The 18,545-nt window shown below is 44.0% G+C and overlaps 3 protein-coding genes and 1 long non-coding RNA gene across 14 annotated transcripts in view; 2 read left to right on the forward strand and 2 right to left on the reverse strand.

Annotated features, from left to right (window-relative positions):
* Window positions 1-133: 133 nt before the first annotated feature.
* On the reverse strand, window positions 134-3,953 carry pigc (phosphatidylinositol glycan anchor biosynthesis, class C). 4 transcript variants are annotated; one of them, XR_008828005.1, is made up of 4 exons: window positions 3,867-3,953; window positions 2,609-2,840; window positions 1,792-2,516; window positions 134-456 (listed from the first exon to the last, which is right to left on the reverse strand). XR_008828005.1 is itself a non-coding variant. In XM_056377794.1 (3 exons), exons 2-3 carry the CDS (start codon window positions 2,834-2,836, stop codon window positions 1,860-1,862), a joined length of 885 nt encoding a protein of 294 aa, XP_056233769.1. In that variant the 5' UTR covers window positions 2,837-2,840; window positions 3,867-3,953; the 3' UTR covers window positions 1,433-1,859. The 4 variants fall into 4 exon arrangements, 3 of the variants coding, with proteins under 3 accessions (XP_056233769.1, XP_056233770.1, XP_056233771.1); XM_056377794.1 differs by lacking the exon at window positions 134-456 and having other exon boundaries at window positions 1,433-2,516; XM_056377795.1 differs by lacking the exons at window positions 134-456; window positions 3,867-3,953 and adding an exon at window positions 3,658-3,852 and having other exon boundaries at window positions 1,433-2,516.
* A 1,968-nt stretch (window positions 3,954-5,921) lies between these two features.
* On the reverse strand, window positions 5,922-12,016 carry tmed5 (transmembrane p24 trafficking protein 5). The gene is made up of 4 exons (XM_056377798.1): window positions 10,751-12,016; window positions 9,461-9,558; window positions 9,184-9,364; window positions 5,922-8,310 (listed from the first exon to the last, which is right to left on the reverse strand). Exons 1-4 carry the CDS (start codon window positions 10,937-10,939, stop codon window positions 8,092-8,094), a joined length of 687 nt encoding a protein of 228 aa, XP_056233773.1. The 5' UTR covers window positions 10,940-12,016; the 3' UTR covers window positions 5,922-8,091.
* LOC130170495 (uncharacterized) lies at window positions 8,266-10,926 on the forward strand. The gene is made up of 3 exons (XR_008828006.1): window positions 8,266-8,404; window positions 10,144-10,236; window positions 10,797-10,926. It is a non-coding gene; the product is annotated as an uncharacterized LOC130170495 (long non-coding RNA).
* A 580-nt stretch (window positions 12,017-12,596) lies between the features above and the next one.
* suco (SUN domain containing ossification factor) overlaps window positions 12,597-18,545 on the forward strand; it is a 39,155-nt gene continuing 33,206 nt past the window's right edge. For 3 of the 8 annotated variants that reach the window (XM_056378995.1, XM_056378996.1, XM_056379000.1), the window contains exon 1: window positions 12,598-12,868. In XM_056378995.1, the coding sequence (XP_056234970.1) occupies window positions 12,816-12,868 (53 nt within the window). In that variant the 5' untranslated portion in view covers window positions 12,598-12,815. Of the gene's footprint in view, window positions 12,869-18,545 lie in introns of all 8 variants that reach the window. The other 5 variants (XR_008828083.1, XR_008828084.1, XM_056378993.1 and 2 more) reach the window with 3 other exon arrangements.

Consider the following 18,545-nt stretch of genomic DNA (forward strand, 5'->3'; position numbering starts at 1 on the left):
GTGATGGAGGTATGACACCTAGCGCCCACTGCACACTGCTGCGGTTATACAGAGTACACGGGGTTTAACATTATCTCTGCTGTGTTCACGGCCACACACGGTTTCTCATGTTGCACTGAAAACCAGAACAGAAGAAGAAAAGCTAAAAGCATGTCGTTGGTAATTAATAAATAAAATATATAATAAATATAAATGGTTAATATATTGAAACAAAAACTAAAAATTAAAAGTAAACACAACAGTTCCAGAGTCCTTCACACTGAATGTTCAACTACAGAGACAAACAGTTAGAGACACTCAGGTGAAGTGGAAGGATTCAGAGTGAGCTTTTAAGGCGGCAAGATCACTTCAACAGGTGTTTTTCATCAGTTGGCTAAGCCACAACATCCAATAAGGTCCGGCTGCTGCGACGTCACTGTTTGGGGCGTGGCCGGGAATGCAGCGTGGTTGACAGACCTGAGAGCAGCACAGAGGCAGTTCCTGTGATTCCTCATAAATACTTGATTTAAAATAAGGTGAAGGAAGTGTCTTTTAAAATTATTCATAAATATTACTCTGCCAATCATTATATGTTAAAATTCAAAAGAGACATAATTACAAACTCTGAAAATTGTACACAAAAATTCTGGAGACTTCAGCAGATTTGACATTGACCATATTTTTGGGGGATTTTGCTTTATTTTGGGAGCATGTGGTGTTTTGTTGCTTTAGAAAATAATACTTACTAATACTTAATACTAAATACTTTTTTATAATAAATGTATATATCTTATTAGCAAAATTCTAATGTTTTTGTTAAAGATGTGGAACAATATATAAAATGAATATTTAACCCCAATAACAAAAAGGCTTGTGAAACTATCAACAGACGTACCTGTTTATGTATTCTATGTAATCTACAATTAATTCCCCCAGCCTTCTATTGTATACGCTGAATGTAAACCTTGTTCTTGCTTCTCTACAACAAAAAAAAAAAAAGCAGTTTCCTGTGTTCAATAGGCTACTGTGTTGGCAATTTATAGTATATATATATATATATATATACTGTATATATTTAATTATTTCATTCATTTATTTTTATCTTGTTTATGTTTCTGAATGTTTTTTATCTTCTTTGTAAAGTGTCCTTGGGTCCTGGAAGGTGATTATAAATAAAACGTATTATTATTATTAAAGGAGCAGTCAGGTTCAGGTGAAAATTCATGTCATTGTTGAAAGTTAAACTTCATACAAAATACAACTTTAAAAACTTTAGTGTCTTCAAAATTCCCAGCTCCTGTCACCCTCTGTGTTTTCTCAGCCAAATTTTTAAATCCATGAAATGAGCTTCATGTTCATCTGGCAGTAAAAGTTGAGGATATAGTTTAATTATTATTGTATTATTGCAGTAACCTGTGGTCCAGGTAAAAATGAGCCTCTTATGGTAGAAAAGTAAATATACTGTATCTTTTAATGAAACTTTTGTAATCTTAAAATTCCACTAATATTTAATTTAAACATAGTTTGTAATGGAGTCAGAGCCCGCTGTGTTTAACACTACGCATCCATCCATTCACACACGTTACACACAACATCTCCCACACATTATTATCATCACTGATATCAAACTGGTGCATAGTATCAGAGTGTGTCCAGTAATGTATGTCAGCATCACACACTGGTCGACGCCCTCAATACAAACCCTGAGGTCGACACTTAGAAGACAGCAGCAGCTTGAACGTTAAAATGTTTTCATATGGCTGTTCAAACAGATCAATGAGAGAAGATGTTCAGCACCAACATAATACTTACACCGACCGTTAATCATTCATATAAAATTCTCAGTTGGCTCACACCTCAAACATCTCTGGTCAGGTATGTTAGTGAAGGAAGCGGCTGAGGTCTTCATGGATCTCAGCCTCGTCCCAGGGTCCGTGGATGTTGTCCTTGTGCCTCTGCAGCCGCACGAGCAGTAAAGGGCAGAGTAATGTAACGCTTCCTAGGGCCAGGGCCAACAGCACGGCTCCACCGAGCCACTGGGAGCCCAGGCCTCCTACTCCCCCAACACACATTCCCACACACACTCCAGTGAACTGGCTGGGGGCGTTCTCCCTCAGCCTCTGCAGCAGACACGGCCACAGGGCGAACACCAGCAGGGCACAGCTGAGCATGGCGAAGGTGTGCAGGGCGCCGGGCAGCCGTGATGCCAAACATACGGAGGCAAACAGTGCCGCATTCAGGGACAGGCTGCCCGGGGGCGAGGGCTGGGCGTAAGGGAACGAAACTAGGTGGGCCAGCAACATCACAGCAGACATGGCGTACACCGTGTCCGTACTCACGGACTCCGTTAATGTCTTCAGAACCGGCGAGAAGCCGAAAGTGAAGGACAGAAAAATGGTGGCGCTCTGTAAGTCAGCCAGACGGGTGCGCGGCTCGCAGCCCGATTCACCAGGAGATGTCAAGACTTGGTACAGTCCATAACCCAGCAGGGCGCAGACCAGGCTGGTAGACAGCAGCGTCTCCGGGGACAGCAGACCCTGAGAGAGAAGCAGAGACATGGGTTCATCATAAATCCACACAGTGAAGACACAGTGAGCTCTACGACGTCACAGGTTTTCTGAAGCTTTACCTGCTCCATGTAGAGCCACAGGGTGATGAAAATGGCCACACAGGACAGCTGCTGTCCCACGACGCCGGCTTCCTTCACCACAGCCCAGTAGCGGTACTGCCGCAGGCCCTCGTTCCTCCGCAGCTCCTCCAGGAAGCGCTGGTCCACGTAGTTATCGGGGAACGGCTGGCGCTCCCACAGCACCTTCTGCCAGGGCACAGCCGGACCCGGGGCGCTGTCCGGTCCCATTACCCTGACCCAACACAAACACATCACTGAGCTCAAAGTCACTGGTGGAGTTAGAATCCCACATTTACTATTATTTTACCAAACACACCACCAGACTTTCTGAGCATCATCTAGTGTGTGATCATTCATTTGACATTTTCCTTCAAATCTCCAGCATTAAAAAAATATTAACTGACAAAAGCCATAATCTTATAACCTCAGGTGCAGTTTTATGAATGAATATCTTCATTATCCATCAAAGATTAATCAATCACTTATTCTTCTGATTAATCAGTTAATTGTTTTGTCTATAAAATGACAGAAATAACAGTCTCAGGTGATGTCTTCAGACCAGCAGATGTGACAAAGCATCAAACCCTCTCATCTGAGAAGCTGGAATCAAAGTGTTTGACACACAAAACAAAATAAACTATAATTCAATCGTCAAAATTTATTTTCTGTCAATTGACTGACGAACTGTTGCAGCTTTAAATACCACAATGGTCCTGTCTTTAAGTTTCTACAGCTTCAGTATTTCAGCTTTGAGTTTACCTGTAGCAGATTTCTAAAGTTACAGGTGTTTTTTAAATCCCCACAGGAAACCTGGCGCCAAACTTTACAGCCAGATTGAAAAGTGAACATCAGTCAGACTGAGAGAACCGGACAACAACGAAACTAAGTTTAATGCGTTTTCCTTCATTATGAATGAGAGGAGCGTTAGCCTCTAGCGTTGGTTAGCTTGAAGCTAAGGAGCTATGTGCTAGTATATAACAGAATCCTTGCATTAATGAAGTGGTCGACGGCTGTGACGGTGCCGAGTGATCGTCGGTCTTGAATCCCACCTGGACGGTCGTGTCTGCGGTCAGGTGAGCGGATGTTAACCGGGTTGTGATCGTTGTCCGGCTGCAGCGAGACTACCGCTGCTTCCGGGTTTGACGCGACAATAAGCGCAGACACGTCACATCACGTGAGTGTTTGCGCTCATGAACATTACCGTGTTGACAATCTACTGGAGCGTCTCCACAAACGTCTCAGGGTTTTTTCCACCTACCTGTGATGGGATGTGTTCAGCGCCGATGCTACACTCTCACCCTGTCATTATCCCGGAAGTGAAAATCCTGACCTGAGCTCACCACGCCCCCTGCTGTTAGTCCGGTATAAACGCACGTGGCCAGCGCTAAAGTTAAAACACAACACCTCAATACACCTCTGCTTACCTCCCACGTGCATTTAAAGACCAACCAACAGGCCTGAATAATAATAAATAAAAACTAAAACTAAATTACTACAATATACTATTATAAACTACATTGAATATCCCAGAGGAACGTGCAGTAAATGTGGACATGAAGCAACAGGTTTCCTCATTTAGCATCATCATGTTTTCACTCCTGAAGATATTAATAACAATATGCAACAGCAGGACCAAATCAAGCTGCTGCAATAAACAATCCAAAACCTCATGAGACAGTAAAATCAAATAGTGTTCCTGAGGTTCATTCTGCGCCTGGACGTTACATCAGACTCTTGCAGAACGACCTCCGCATCAGTTCATCAGCTCCACATCTGCAGTGTCAACATCAAAGCACCAGACTCCTCCTCCATCTCCTGCTCTGCTCTTCAATCTAGACTCAGAGCATCAGAGTGGATGCAGTGAAAATAAGATCTCATGTGGTCACCGTTTTATTTTCAAGATGAACTAAATCATTTTTAAAAAAGGATGCAGTGTATACATACAGCTGCACTGATCACCTGAACACTGATGAGCTCACCCTGCTCTCTCACCAGGTGTCTGTGTTGAACATCTGTGGCCCCTACACCACTGAAGTCATGAGAGCAGCTGACGTCCGGCCGACCACGAGGTACCCTCTCACTTCAACACAGATATTCTCACGGTTTGTGTCACTGTGTAAAGATCAATAACCTTCACTGCCTTCTGTCAAACAGCAGTGTGCCAGTGCAGAGACCTCAGCCTCCTGTCCCCCGTGTGACGGCTCGCTCAGACAGTAGACCCGTCTCCTCAAGCCCAGGGTCCAAGCAGCTGGTAATTACCAACAGAGAAACACAAAGAAACCTGGTGTGGGATTGAATCTGAGAAAACAGCCACGCATCACACATTAAGGTGACCGGGGACATCTCCAGTTCCAGGTCAATAAATCATTCAAATATCTAATGTTTTTATCTATGAAATAAAAATGGGGACAAACCTGGTTTCATGTATTTTGACCAGGGTAACTGTAATAAACTGGCTGGAGACAGGTGCAGTTGGGATTTCTGAGGAGGGGGAGGGGACTTTTTGAGGGACTCCATCATGTTATTACACAGATATCAGAGTCACTGTTGTGAGGGATTCACCTGGTAGTTTTAAAGCAAACGTGGAAAAATGAAAGACATTGTGATTTAGAACAGATGTCCTCCACCTTTACACCACCTCACCTGTTGGATTAAGTGACGTAACAGCCCCTGGCACTAGTCTGGATTGGACAGACGGAGCTGCTGTGAAAACCAAGAATGCTTCAAGAGCAGTTTCTAAGGATCAGGACAGGAAGTGTCCGGTCTGTTTTAATTCACCGTTAAAAACGGGACATTTCTGGGGACAGGACACGGAAAACAGGGACATCTGGTCACCCTATCACATGACACCCACATACTGTAGCTGCATGTGTGTTATCCAATGATGAGAGGTCTCTTACAGTCTTTCTGTCTCTAGTTGCAGACTTCAGTTCCCATTCGGAGGGGATCACCCAGAGCGCACTGGTTAGGCCAGTAAGTGTAATGAGTCAGTGTGTAATACTGCCAGATGACAGTGACCTGAACATATAAGGCCCAATGCCGCTGTCTTTACTTGCAGCTCCTCTGGGATGTGTCCGCTGTGCTTAGCAGGCGTCTCTGTGTCTGCACTGAAAGCGTGTCTCAACATCACGTCTCTAAACCACCGGGTCCAGAAGATGGCAGCCGGTGGCCCAGAGGCTGTGTGATGTCACCTGAGCAGCTGCAGCTCTCCTGCAGGTATCTGCAGCACCGCCTCTCCACACACAGTGAATCAGACAAAGAAAACATACAGGTCTCTGTTCAGGAGGATCACAACACAACACGGAGATCAGAAAAATGTATGATTGTTTAATTTATACACATTTGCATCTACAGAACATTAGTTGAATAAATATCATGTAACGTCACATTCACTCCCCGCGGCTCCATCAGGGCAGTAGAAACCAATTATTTATTTAAACACAGTGAGGCTGTTAAATCAGAAACTACTCAGTAACATAGAAATATATTTTTAAATGTTGTGGTCTTTTATTTTTGTAGAGCTCTGAAGCACTTGAATCAGCTGTAACTTTAAATTACTAATCCATCACTTATACAACAGAATCTCAACAAACAGTATTTTCATTAAACACGTACCACAGTGAGGCGAGCTGGGCCGAGGAGGAGAGGGTGGTAATAAGCAATGAACCCATCCTGTGTGTCACTGCAGGCACCCACAACACTCAGGGTGACACACACACACACACACACACACACACACACACACACACATACTGTATGGCAAAACTGGATCATTTAAAAACAACAACACTGCTCGAGGTTCAGTTTCACAGCACTTTGAGCACAAGTGTTAAAGTCTGAAGGCATGAACTCAGCGTCTGATCTCTGTCCCACCGCACAGGGAGGACGATGGAGACACGGCGCCTCCGGCCACAGCAGAGAGCAGCCGGGCTTCAACTGTGGAGCTCAGAAAACACCAATAAAAGAAACTCTCAGAAACCGTAACCACCAGTCACCATCACATCTTACAGTAAACACACAACCAATGAGATAAAAACCTGTTGACCAGTCCTTCAACTACAGATCATGGACCCGTCTCTGGGGTACGGTGGCCCCAAGAGCTCAACACACATGAAGACACGAACACGCTGAGGAGCCAGTCATACAACAGATCTAAAGTGATGAACTTGCTGGGACGCTCGTTATCCAGAGCTTTTAACTTCAAAAGTCACAATTGGACTTTGAACAGCAAGTCCCAGCCAGGTTCATCGCTTCTTAGTGTCCCCTGGAAACACTTCCTGTTGAGTTGTGGGACTGAATTTGCAGCATGTTTTTTTAAGTTGCAGTGTGTTGAGCTCTCAGGGCCACCGTACCCGGCGGGGCCGGATAATCCGAAAAACACTTCAGGGCCCAAAATGTTCAATTATATTCTAAGAATATGAAAAAAAAAACAAAAAAAAAAGCAGAAGTCTGTTGTTCGGTGGCTTCAGTGGCAGTGAACAGATGTCAGCTTGTAACGTAAGAAACTCGAATATCAGATCAAATACAGACACCAGGGTTTTAAAAGAACGCTGAGGCAGCGAACGGCTCGTGCACGTTAAACTGAGCAGCACTCATGTCGAGGCGGTGATGACCTTGCGGGTGTCAGTAAGATAGAAATAGACCTCTGTCACCAGAGAGACAGGCGGGCTCAACATCTTCACGCAGTAGGTGGCTGTAAGCAGACACCCGCCAGCAGCTGTGAGGCGTCACGGCGGAGGGCGGCCAGAGGAGAGCAGACGTCCTGGGGTGGGGTCGAGATTTGGAGGTGGCCCGTTTCTGTCTCTTACTTCACGCTCCCTCGGTGCCAGAGAGCAGCAGTAGCTGCACGGCCCTACCTCAAACCTGACTTCTGTCCTGGCGTCAGAGGGAGAGAGCGAGTGACTGTGGCCTCACAGAACGGCAGCTCAATACGAACCACTAAGGCATCACAGTGAGGTTCATCCGTTACAGTAGCTAATGAAAGGGAAGACATGCTGTCAGACCGGTTGCACTTCCCACTCCTGTTTGACACAAATAGAAAACCCTCAGACACCCTTTCTTCATTTCACACTCAAATAAAAACATGTCCAAAGAAAAAAGGACATTTTTGCAGTTGGCCACCGGCCTCATGATTTTAAGCTCCGTTAGAAAAATAGTGGTGCCAGTGATGTCACTTTCTCTGAAGACTAACAGCAGCAAGGAGGGACTGAAGAACATGAACATGTGTTTGACAGAGAGACAGAGACTTTCCTGTAGGAAACAGACTGAGGTTACAGAGGAGAGGTGCTGACAGGCTTAAGTTCCTGCTGTCCCTCAAACTCCAGTGGAGACCAGAGCAACAGTTGTGTTGTCAAGAACGTCAGTATGTCATATGTGTGTGCATGCATGTGTATGTGTGTAGACAACATCTGGTGTTAAGAGTCACAAGCCTGGAGATCGAGAAGGTCTGTGTGGGTTAGTTTCTCTCTGTCTGTGGAGCAGTGTTATGTGCGTATTTTCCTTTTATCTTCGAACAGCGAGCGGACCAGGTAGACCTGCACGGCCGACACCAACATCATGACGAAGAGGTTTACCACCGACCAGAAGTTCACCCTGTCGAAGTTGCTCTCCTGGAGGTTTCTGTCGCGAGCCTCGAACGCCCGCAGCACCGTCTGGATCTGCACACTCTTACCCAGCCGAGCCTTCACATTGTTGATGGTGTCCTGAAGGAGAGGAGACACACAGGTCAGACTTTCAGCTGGCAGGTCAGGTCTCTCCGGGGAAGTTTGGAGGATGAAAACAAAGCAGCTAAATAAGGTATGTTCCCTCGACCACGAGAACACAACTTCCTCTACAGCTGGAACACAGATTTCCTGTCTTTTAAGTGACGCCTCAGTGACTTCTGACACAGATGTAGGCTGTTTCTGGTGGGGGGGCGGGGGGGCAGGCTGTTGTGGTGCAAGCTGAAACAATTGGCTGCCCTCAGCCAATAGGTGAGAGTTCATGACATTGTCTATTCTTGTGACACTCTCCTTGTGACTGAGCCTGTATGTGGTGGATTGCAAGCTATTTAGCTGGCAGTCTGTTTGCTGGGTCGTTTTGCCCTGTGTCCTCCTGTGGGTGCAGGTGGCACAGGGACAAATGTCTCAACAGCTGACAACAGAGGGACAAAGTCTGAAACACTGAAGAAACAAAACCACTTTTTTAACTTCTTCCTGTCACTCAGGCTCAAAGTCAGAACAAACACGTGTCACATCAAATGTCAGCGTTTATACAACAGTTAGTTCAGACCGAGTGATCTGATTGGACAGAGTCATCCCATCAGCGCTGATATAGAGTATAGGAACACCTAAGGTGAGCTCATATGACATCGTCAGGTCAGGAAAATGTTTGTGTTGCTTAGCAACAGTGCAGTACCATCCAGGTGTAGAACCATTTGTGTTGGTCTGAATCATAATCTGTTTATTTAACTAACATGGCGCTGGTAGAACTGTTGTATAAAAGCTCCTGCGGCCTCGTACCTACGCCCCAATCACAGCCGAGCTGATGTTCAGTGACATCACTTCCTCTCTCTCTCACACTGGCTGCACACTCACCATAATGTCTTCCAGCTTCATGTCCAGCATGTCTGTCCCGTGAACATACTCCTTCCAGTCGTCTGGCTCCTCATCGATGTACATGTTGTCCAGGATCAACTCAAAGAAGATGATCTTCTCAGAGACGGAGCTGAACGTGTTGTCGAAGCAGAACATGTAGTCTCCATCCTCCGTTTCCACGCTGCGGCAGAGAGAGGCGGTCAGAGCTGAGTTCATGTCTTACAGGTGATCTACCTGTGTGTGGAAATGACAGTGAGCCTGAACCTGTGGGACTTACGTGTGCACCCCATCTGATTTGTGGTAGTCACTGAACAGCATTTGGCCAGAGGGAGAGGAGATGAAGAAATCCACATCGAGTCCTGCACCGTCTAACACCTGAGGACGATGGAGGAGACACAGGAACACGTTTTATTTTGAGGCAGATCCGGATCATTTGAATTGTTAGTTTTTTCTCTGAAGTCTGGTGTATGCGGTTTGACACTGGCGTTGTGGAGGTCTGCGCTCCCGTTCAGCTTCTGTAACAACTTATTTCAAACACTACATGTGATACATTTAGGCGGACATTTTTTTTTCAAGTTGTCCACCCGTCCGTCTCGTTTTCGTGGACGCGATATCTGAAACGCCTCGACGGAACTTCTTGAAATTTGGTATAAACATTCACTTGGACTCAAGGATGAACTGATTAGATTTGGGGAGGTCACAGGTCACGGGCGTGTTGACCTCACAAAACAGTTTTAGCCTTGTGGATATCTCAGTAGCACCTTGAGGGAATTTCTTCAAATTTGGTAAAACCATTCATCTAGACAACTGATTAGAATTTGGTGGCTAAAGGTCAAAGGTCAAGGTCATGGTGACCTCAGAAAACAGTTTTTCACCATTACTCATGACTTCACAGCAATTATGACAAAATTTCACACAAATGGTTCATATTTTATATTTCCTCTGACTCTGGATAAACAGGAAGTGCCCTGGAACTAGTCTGAGTGGAGGAGGAGGTGACTCTGGAGGTGAGAAGCCTGGATACCTTGTGCTCCATGGTCCACGCTGCGGCAGGTACATACGCTCAGCATGTCACTGGAAATAACAAATGGCAGCTTCTTGACTGAGTAACTTCTCGACACAAGAACATGGTGCAGTGAGCTGACCAGCTTAACAGGTTTCCACATTCTCAAGTCACATAACCTACATAACCTGCACACCTGCCCCACACCTCACACACCTGCCCCACACCTCACACACCTGCCCCACACCTCACACACCTGCCCCACACACCTCTGGCACAATAGATGTGATTTCATTCAACATGACAGTACACAGAGCTGTCTGTGTGAATGTTCTATACAAGAAGCAGAACGTGCAGAAAACATGAACAGTGACCAAAATAAAAGACACAATCAACAGGTTTAACGAGGGTCAATCACAGAGTTAACACACACACACACACACACACACACACACACACACACACACACACACACACACACACACACACACACACACACACACACAGCTGGTTTGATAAGCTCAAGTTATAGTTTCTGACAACATTATTGCAGATGTTTGTCACCTGATATTCAATCTCCAGTGAAGCGTCTTTCTTCATGGTCTGGTAGAAACACTCCTTCCGACCGGCGGGGAGAGTGAATGTGAAGTCGCTGTCCATGGACTGGGAGAAGGCGGCCAGCGCCACAAACCTGTCCGAGACCAGAGCGACAAACACGGACAGCACACACAGAAACCCCGGGACCACCTCCATGATCGAGCCTAAGAGTCCAACAGAGACCGAGCGGTGTGAGGGCAGCCCGCCGCTGTGTCGCGAGGAGGGCGGAGAGGCAGCGGTTCACCCAAACTTCTCTTCTGTTCAACTGTTCTCAGAACAGATGACTGTCGACACTTCAGGACCCCCCCGCTTTAAATCAATAACACGTTTTATTAATCCCTAAAAACAACATTGGGTCCATTCACTACCGTATTTTAAGTTGTATTAATTTAAATCATTTTATATTGTATTTATCATTCGATATACATTAGATATTATTTAAAAACAAAAAGGCTACAGGCACATTTTTAGGACTATCCTCGAATTACATTCTGGGATATGTAGTTCTTGTGGGGTAAATAGACAACATAGAGTGTATTCAGATAATCTAATTCTTTCGATAACAACCGTAAATGACCAACACCAGAACCTAACTACAATTAAAGAAGGAAGACGTCATTAACACCGTATAAAGAAGTGTTTTTGTTTATTTATTTTTTTATTGATGTTTTTAGAGGGACAAGATTTGTATATAATATAGACTCCACCAGTCTATGGGAATAACAAAACATGGGATTTTTATGACACTTTCATTTTAATAACTCTTGGAATTTACTAAATACTATTATCTCTATTTATTTATTTTTTATTTTTTATTTTATTTAGTTAGTTAGTTAGTTAGATCCACATTAGTCACTGTGCTATAACAATGGCTCCTCTGCATGAGGTCCCCTTCAATTCATAAACAATACTTCAATAACAAGAGATACATCAATACACATCCATATCATTCATACTCACAATGAGACTCACAATACACAACACAACCCCTATGACGCACATCCACCAACACTAAATAAAATAAATAATAATAAATAATAATAAAACATACAACAGCCCTATTTAATAATTTAATTTATTAATAAATGAGAAAGAAACACAAAAACCACAATTCAATCCAATAAGTCACATACAAAAAGATAAATGAATTGAATTGAAAGTGGGATGAGAAAAGCTCCTGTATTCATAAGAGAACTTAAAACTGTTATAAACAAGAAGGTCATAATGTTCTATGCTATTCCTTGTGTAAATAAATACAATCTTAACTTTAAAATAACAAACATTGTACTATTTTCTAATGTCAAAAAAGTGAAACATGGTTAAAAGACAAATAGACAGAATAATAACAGCTGTATTGAGTCTGGAGCTTTCATAACGAATGACTCTAATTTAAATATCTTCTCATGATTTTTTGAAATGTCCATTTTAATACTATTTGAATGTGTTTTTCGGTGTCGAGGGAAAAAGTACACAGTGTTCAGATTCCTTACAGCCCTCACCCACTCCTCACAAAGAGCTTCCGTGTATTTTATTTTACAAAGCCACATGCAGCGACACTTCAGTCTTTTATATTGAAACGTTTTACATCACACGGTTGTGCAACAACTCTCGTTTCATGCTTTTCTAATTTCCTTATCAATAAGTAGATGACGCGTCCTGCCCAACAGTCACCAACTCATCCTCAGTCCGGGGGGGCGGGGCGTTTCTCAGACATCGTGTTGCCACATCTCCTACGATTGGTCGACAAAATCCTCAGCTGCGGTGTGATTGGTCGGACCCGAGCAGGGGGTTGAACTTAGCGAGAGCCAGCTAGCCGTCAACAGCAGTAGCTACTGAAGCTGGAAAAGAGGCGGACAACTGGTCCGCACAATGAACATTAGCACACCTCAGGAGTAGGTTTTAGCCGGAGAAGACAGTCGTTTTGTCCGTTTGAAAAGTTAAACAGGCCCCGAGCTCGTCTTCGGTGAATTGTGAAGCCTGAGAGATTAGAAACAAGCCAAAGAGCGAGGATGTTGGTCCCCGCGGGAAGATAATGAAGAGGCTGCGCGTTTTGTTGGTGTGCCTCGTTGTAGCTCTCCTGTGCTGGTAAGCTTTAGCACCTACACCTCCTTCTACACCTCCACCTGCTTTAACCACCACACGTCACACAAATGACAGTGTGACCATCAGGAGAACCACGTCTCGTGATGGTCACACCGTCCGTCACGTCGGTTTTCTGGGTTTCTTTTGTCGCATTATATCCGTCAGTCATCAATGAACCATCCCCGCCACAGAGCTAACATCGGCTCAGTGTTGACTTCAGCTCCAACTCACAACAACAGCCTGAAAATGTGGGGTTTTTTTTGTATTTGTTTAATTGATATAACTGGTTTATAAAGATTGTTTTTAAACTATGTTTTATGTGGTCGGTAGATAAGATGTGTTCAGCTGCTGAATAGCAACATAGCTAGCTAACCTAAAGCAGTGAAGTTGGACTGTGATGCCAACGTTACTCAACATTAATAATGAAATAAAGAAAGTGACTGTAACGAGCTGCTTTCTCCTCAACATTTATAAAGCTGAAATTATAATTCTCTCTCCCTGTTTCTAGAGGCTTCAATAACCATTATTAAACTATTAATTAATCCAGTTATCTATCTGGAAAACTCCACATGATCAGCTGGTTAAGTAACTTAGAATTATCTGTTGTCAAGGTAACAGGTATAAACCCAGATTGACTTTATTTATAATCATGTAAAATAAAAATAAACATGACTTTCTCTGCAGTTGAGAGGAAATGTTGTTAATGTAAATAATAATTTACTGGTACAAATAATCAGTGAGGGTTTGTCAGTGTTATGTCAATTGATCAATAAGTGTGATTCAATATTTAAAATCCTGTGAAAACACGGTTGATCACGAGGTTACAGTCTGAGTAAAGGTGTGAAATAGTTCATTATCATAATACAGATGTGTTACATCTGTGATTACATTCTACAGTTCCCCCTTTTCGAAAGGGTGATCGTAGTTGTTCAGCAAAGCACGTGCACACAGGTTTGACATCTGGTAGATTAACGCCGCTCATGAATTTGTTTAATCTCAGAAGCACGGAGCAGGTAACAATGCACAGGTTTGTGAAATGGGATTAACAGTTCAGCTAACGTGCCTCCTTTATCCAGGTTGGTGAGTCAGGAGCAGCTAACCATCCAGTGTGTGGCCTGCAGACCATACGAGTCTTCCTGTATTGACTATATAGAAACTAAGATGGCTGTGTGTGTGTTTGTTTTGTGTTTGTTTTGTTTTGTGCAGATAATCTCATTCATAATGGCTGGTTGAATAAGTAAGTTAATACCTTTAAACTATAGTTTGTACGAGTCCGACACCTGAGCTCCTCCTGTTAACGTTACACTCTGACTGACCCTGTCAGTAATCACTGCTGCCGACTGCGTCGCTCCCTGATCATCACAGTCTGAAACCAGTTGTGTTTTATTTCCTCCTCTGCGTCCTGGAAGCATTGGAAACAGATTTGAGATCTCATGTTTTAGTTATTATTATTACGAGGATTAGAACTACGTAATGTCTCATTAATAAGTAAGACTTTCACCAGTACACAGCCTGTATTATCTTCACAGTATTCATGCTTTACAAAAACAGACAAACTGATGTGAAACACAAGTCTAAATATTTGACTGGAAAGATTAGCTCACTGGTTGTACTGTTTTATTCTGAAGGATCGTCACTTTCACATTGATCAGAGTGTTTTCAAAGGGTTCAGGTGTTGCACAGATAGATTTAGAGTAAGATATAGTAAGAAGGACGAGAGGAGGGGAACATTAAGCTAGTCAGAACAGGGTGCTCCTCTCTTCCTCCTGAGGGCCAGTGAAACAGAAATGTGACTGAGGAATCCAGATATCATTAGTTAGTCATTTAAATTCAAGAGCACTCCGAATGAATATCAAATTCAGAATTAAATCCATGAATGAGGCAGCCTTTAATCCTCAGTAATTACTAGATCTGATTACAGTCTTACACGTCGGGTGTTTACTTGCTTAAACGTTGGTTTTCTTTCCTACAAACTATCGACCATGCAACCACCCGCCTAGACTTCATTACTAATGCGAACCCTTTTTAGCGCGTCGCCGTCGGCCTCTCTCTCCTCCGTGCCAACTCTCGCACGTCCCAGTGGCAACAGAGGAACGGGGAATGCAGTCCTTGCAGTAATCCCAAGGTTTCCAAGGCAGCAGTGATTTTAGGCACAGAGAGCGGCTGTGTGTGAGCAGACTGGGGGGGGGGTTTACTCTGTTACTCTTGTCTTTAATAACTCTGCTGTGCTGTGTAATGGCCAGGGCTAACGTTGATGATTCAGGTCCAGGTTGTATGTGGATCTGCTCAGCTGGACGTCTTAGTGCTGCAGTGCTTAGAGCAGACTGTGTGTGCCGCCTCTTCGCCTGCACAGTCAGCAGCAGGGATCTTACTGTGTTTATGGTATGCTAGCTCAGGCTGTTGACATCAGCATCCCTGGAGAAAGTGTGTGTGTGTGTGTGTGTGTGTGTGTGTGTGTGTGTGTGTGTGTGCTTGAGGGTGTTTTGTGTGAGGCTGCATATTTCCAGCCAGGTAGATTGTCAGTAATGACGGCTCACTGCAGACGTGTATTTAGATTTCAGCTCGGGTCGTGAGATGTTGAGAGGCTGACTGTGGTTTCTGTGGTAACACAACTCTCATAGCAGGTCGCAAACTGATTAAACTCACTGTTGTTTATCCCAATCAGTGGACATCTTTGTGTTAATTATATATTCTGTAAAACTACCCGAGGGGCAAAATGAAACTTGGATTATGATCGTTGCACGCTCAAGACAAACAGCTTCATATCTTGTCATCTTCTCCTTCTGTCCCTCTGTCATATGCTTATTAGTTTCACAGGCGTTTGAAGATTATTATTATGTAATGTGATTAGCACTCAGGAGATAACGCTGCAGCCAAATGACCAGCTGGGGAAGATACTCTCTTAGACTGCAGACACACTGTAATCTGCAGCAACAGAACTGAGAGACATTACAATTCTCTGAGCAGGTACAACAAAGTTTTGTTTAATGCATGTACTCGCCTGATTATTGCATAATTAAGGGTTTGTGCTGTTGAATTAAATGCTGTTTAAATTGCTTTAGGGTATTGAGGTATGTTTTGATGTTTGTTTTGACCCAGTGAGAAAACGCCGCATGGTTTTTCTTGTCCAACCTGTTTCCTTCCTGAGATCATCTATAGGCTGAGATGGTCTATATGTTCTCACATGCCCTCTGCTGCCGCCCTCTCGGTTCTCATCTCACGTTTCCAAAGTCTTAGCAGTCTTGTGAGCCTCTGTTTTTATAGCACAACAACAGAAACATTATGGGCATAAAAATACCCCAGAGAAAGGTCACAGTGAGTTAGCAGGCAAATGGATTATAGCAAATATAGCATCAGGTAAATTCCCTCAGTCTAAGAAATCCTCCTTGACTGTGGCCTCCTCTGTGTGGTGTCCTCACACATTTCCTCAAAGACAATGTGAGCACTGTAGAACAGAGCCGGAGGACTCTCGTTAACAGAACTATGTGTTCAGCCCACGTCGTTAAAGTTCCTTTTTTTTGGGGCGTTGCATAAGTAGATCCTCGTTATGTATCAGAGCCTGGCGTCACTGAGAGCTCTGCCTGTGTTCCCCAACACTACATACCCACCAGCACCTGTACCTTTACCTGCACTGAGAGCTAATGACACAGAAACAGAGAGAGCTCTGTGAGTGTTTGGCTGTTCCTGCCATGGGGGGGGGCATGAAGGTGAAGTGGAAACTAAAAGCCTGCCTGGGGACACAGTGATTATTGCTCCTCCTCCTGAAGCTCATCACCCCCCAGGTATTCATTTCCTGCTGTTGTAGCTTTAACAGTCCTGTAATGTAACATGTAACATGATTTACAACATGTGTGTTCATCCTCCTCCTCCACCTTCTTCATTAGACACCCCCCCCCCCCTTGTTGTGGTATTGTCCCAGTGGAAACCTGAGCTCTGTGAACGTCGTCACTGAGCGAAGAATGAAGGAATCATTGAGATGTATATTTTGCATTAAGTACATTACCCACTCAGGTGTGGTCCTGTACTACCTTTCATGTGGTCTGAAGGACATTGTTCATATTCATTTATAATCAGCAGCAGCAGCAGCTGTCTTTGTACTGACCCGGCACGTGCATGTGGACGCACAGTTGCACAGATGTTTTCTGACCCAGTGTTGGAGCTTCTCTTCATGCAGAGATGAAATGCTGCCTCACATACACAGAGACTGGAGGAGGTCCTGTTTGTTTTCACTTGCCTCACTACCTGAGCAAAGGTGCAGCCTATCTCACCGATAGGTGCGATAGGCTCTGTCTCAAACAGAGGAATTTAAAGAATGGATTAACTCACAAACAGTGAATCATCTCTGTTTCTATAGCAACAGAGAAAGAAGCCATGAGGTTATCTGTCAGAGCAAACATGACATTTCACCTACATACAGGCCTGGCTGCCAAACTTGGGTCCTATAGAGTACTGACCAACGCCTGGTCATTCAGCACCGGTGAGCCAATGAGCAGGCAGCATGCTCGTACCGAGACCTAAGACTGGTTGTGATTGGCTGTCTGACATAACGCCAAACAAACCTGTCGCAGAGGCAGGAAGACACAAGAAAAACACAACTTTACGTCCAGAGGAGACCGAGCCCTCAGGTCGACTGTCAGCAGGTTGTTGTGACATCATAGTTAGGTTTTGTTGCTAGGCGACCTCTAGTGGTCGTAGTGATGATGACAGGAGCGAAGAGAAAAGTGTTGGTGACACTTATGAATAGAGACGGAGTCCACGTCAGGAGGAGGATGTGACACAGGAGAGCGTGTTCCCATGTTGTTTCTATTATCCATGACTGCTCGTTGTTATTATTGTAACCATGGCGACAAAGATCGTCTGATGTTGGGGAAGTGCTTATTTGACCCTAAAATCATGATCTTTTCTTGAACCTAACCAAGCCATGACCGTTTTTATAGTAACCACGGCAACGATGGGTACGCGTGTGTGAGCTAACAGGTGTTAAAATGTCCAACAGATCAGACGTGTGGCTCCAGGTAACCTGGTAATGTTTAGTGACGTTAAGACTCATGATGGTTGTAACTGTAATACGTGCGGCGACTTCAACAAATAGCTTCATATTTCTAAAGTAATGAAATGTCTTTTCAAACGGTGTTAAAAATGCCAAGAAGATAAAAATGAAACAAAGGTTTTGTATCATACTGTGTGATGTGATTTTAATAACAGACAGAATAGACTTTAATTCTGGACAGGTGTCCCGCCCCCGCCTCAGGTCAGGATCCTCCTCCTCAGCGAGCGCAGCAGACGTCTCTGTGTTTAGATCACCAGGTCACCGGCTCATGTTTCTGCTTCTTCAGAATCAGTTGGAAACAGATTAGAGCTCAGTCGGTTCAGTCAACAGAAAGATGATATTTTAAGTCAATTACCAAATAAAACATCTCAGGTTTGTTATTTATTTTTTATATCATTACGATATAAAAGTGAGTTTCTTCGTGTTTTTCGTTGGGCAGATAAATTAAGATATTTGAGTTGTTGAGTTTTCATTAACTTGTGGCTGGTTGACTCGCTGTATGTCTGTATATATGATAAATATCCAGACGCGTTGTGATAAAACACTGTAATGACTGACTGGGTCTATCAGCTGGACTCTGCTGGAGGTTCCTTTTCCTGACCGTTGGCTGAGAGACCTGAGGCTCAGTGA

This window comes from Seriola aureovittata, chromosome 6 (assembly GCF_021018895.1).
Source record: "Seriola aureovittata isolate HTS-2021-v1 ecotype China chromosome 6, ASM2101889v1, whole genome shotgun sequence".
NCBI lineage: Eukaryota > Metazoa > Chordata > Actinopteri > Carangiformes > Carangidae > Seriola > Seriola aureovittata.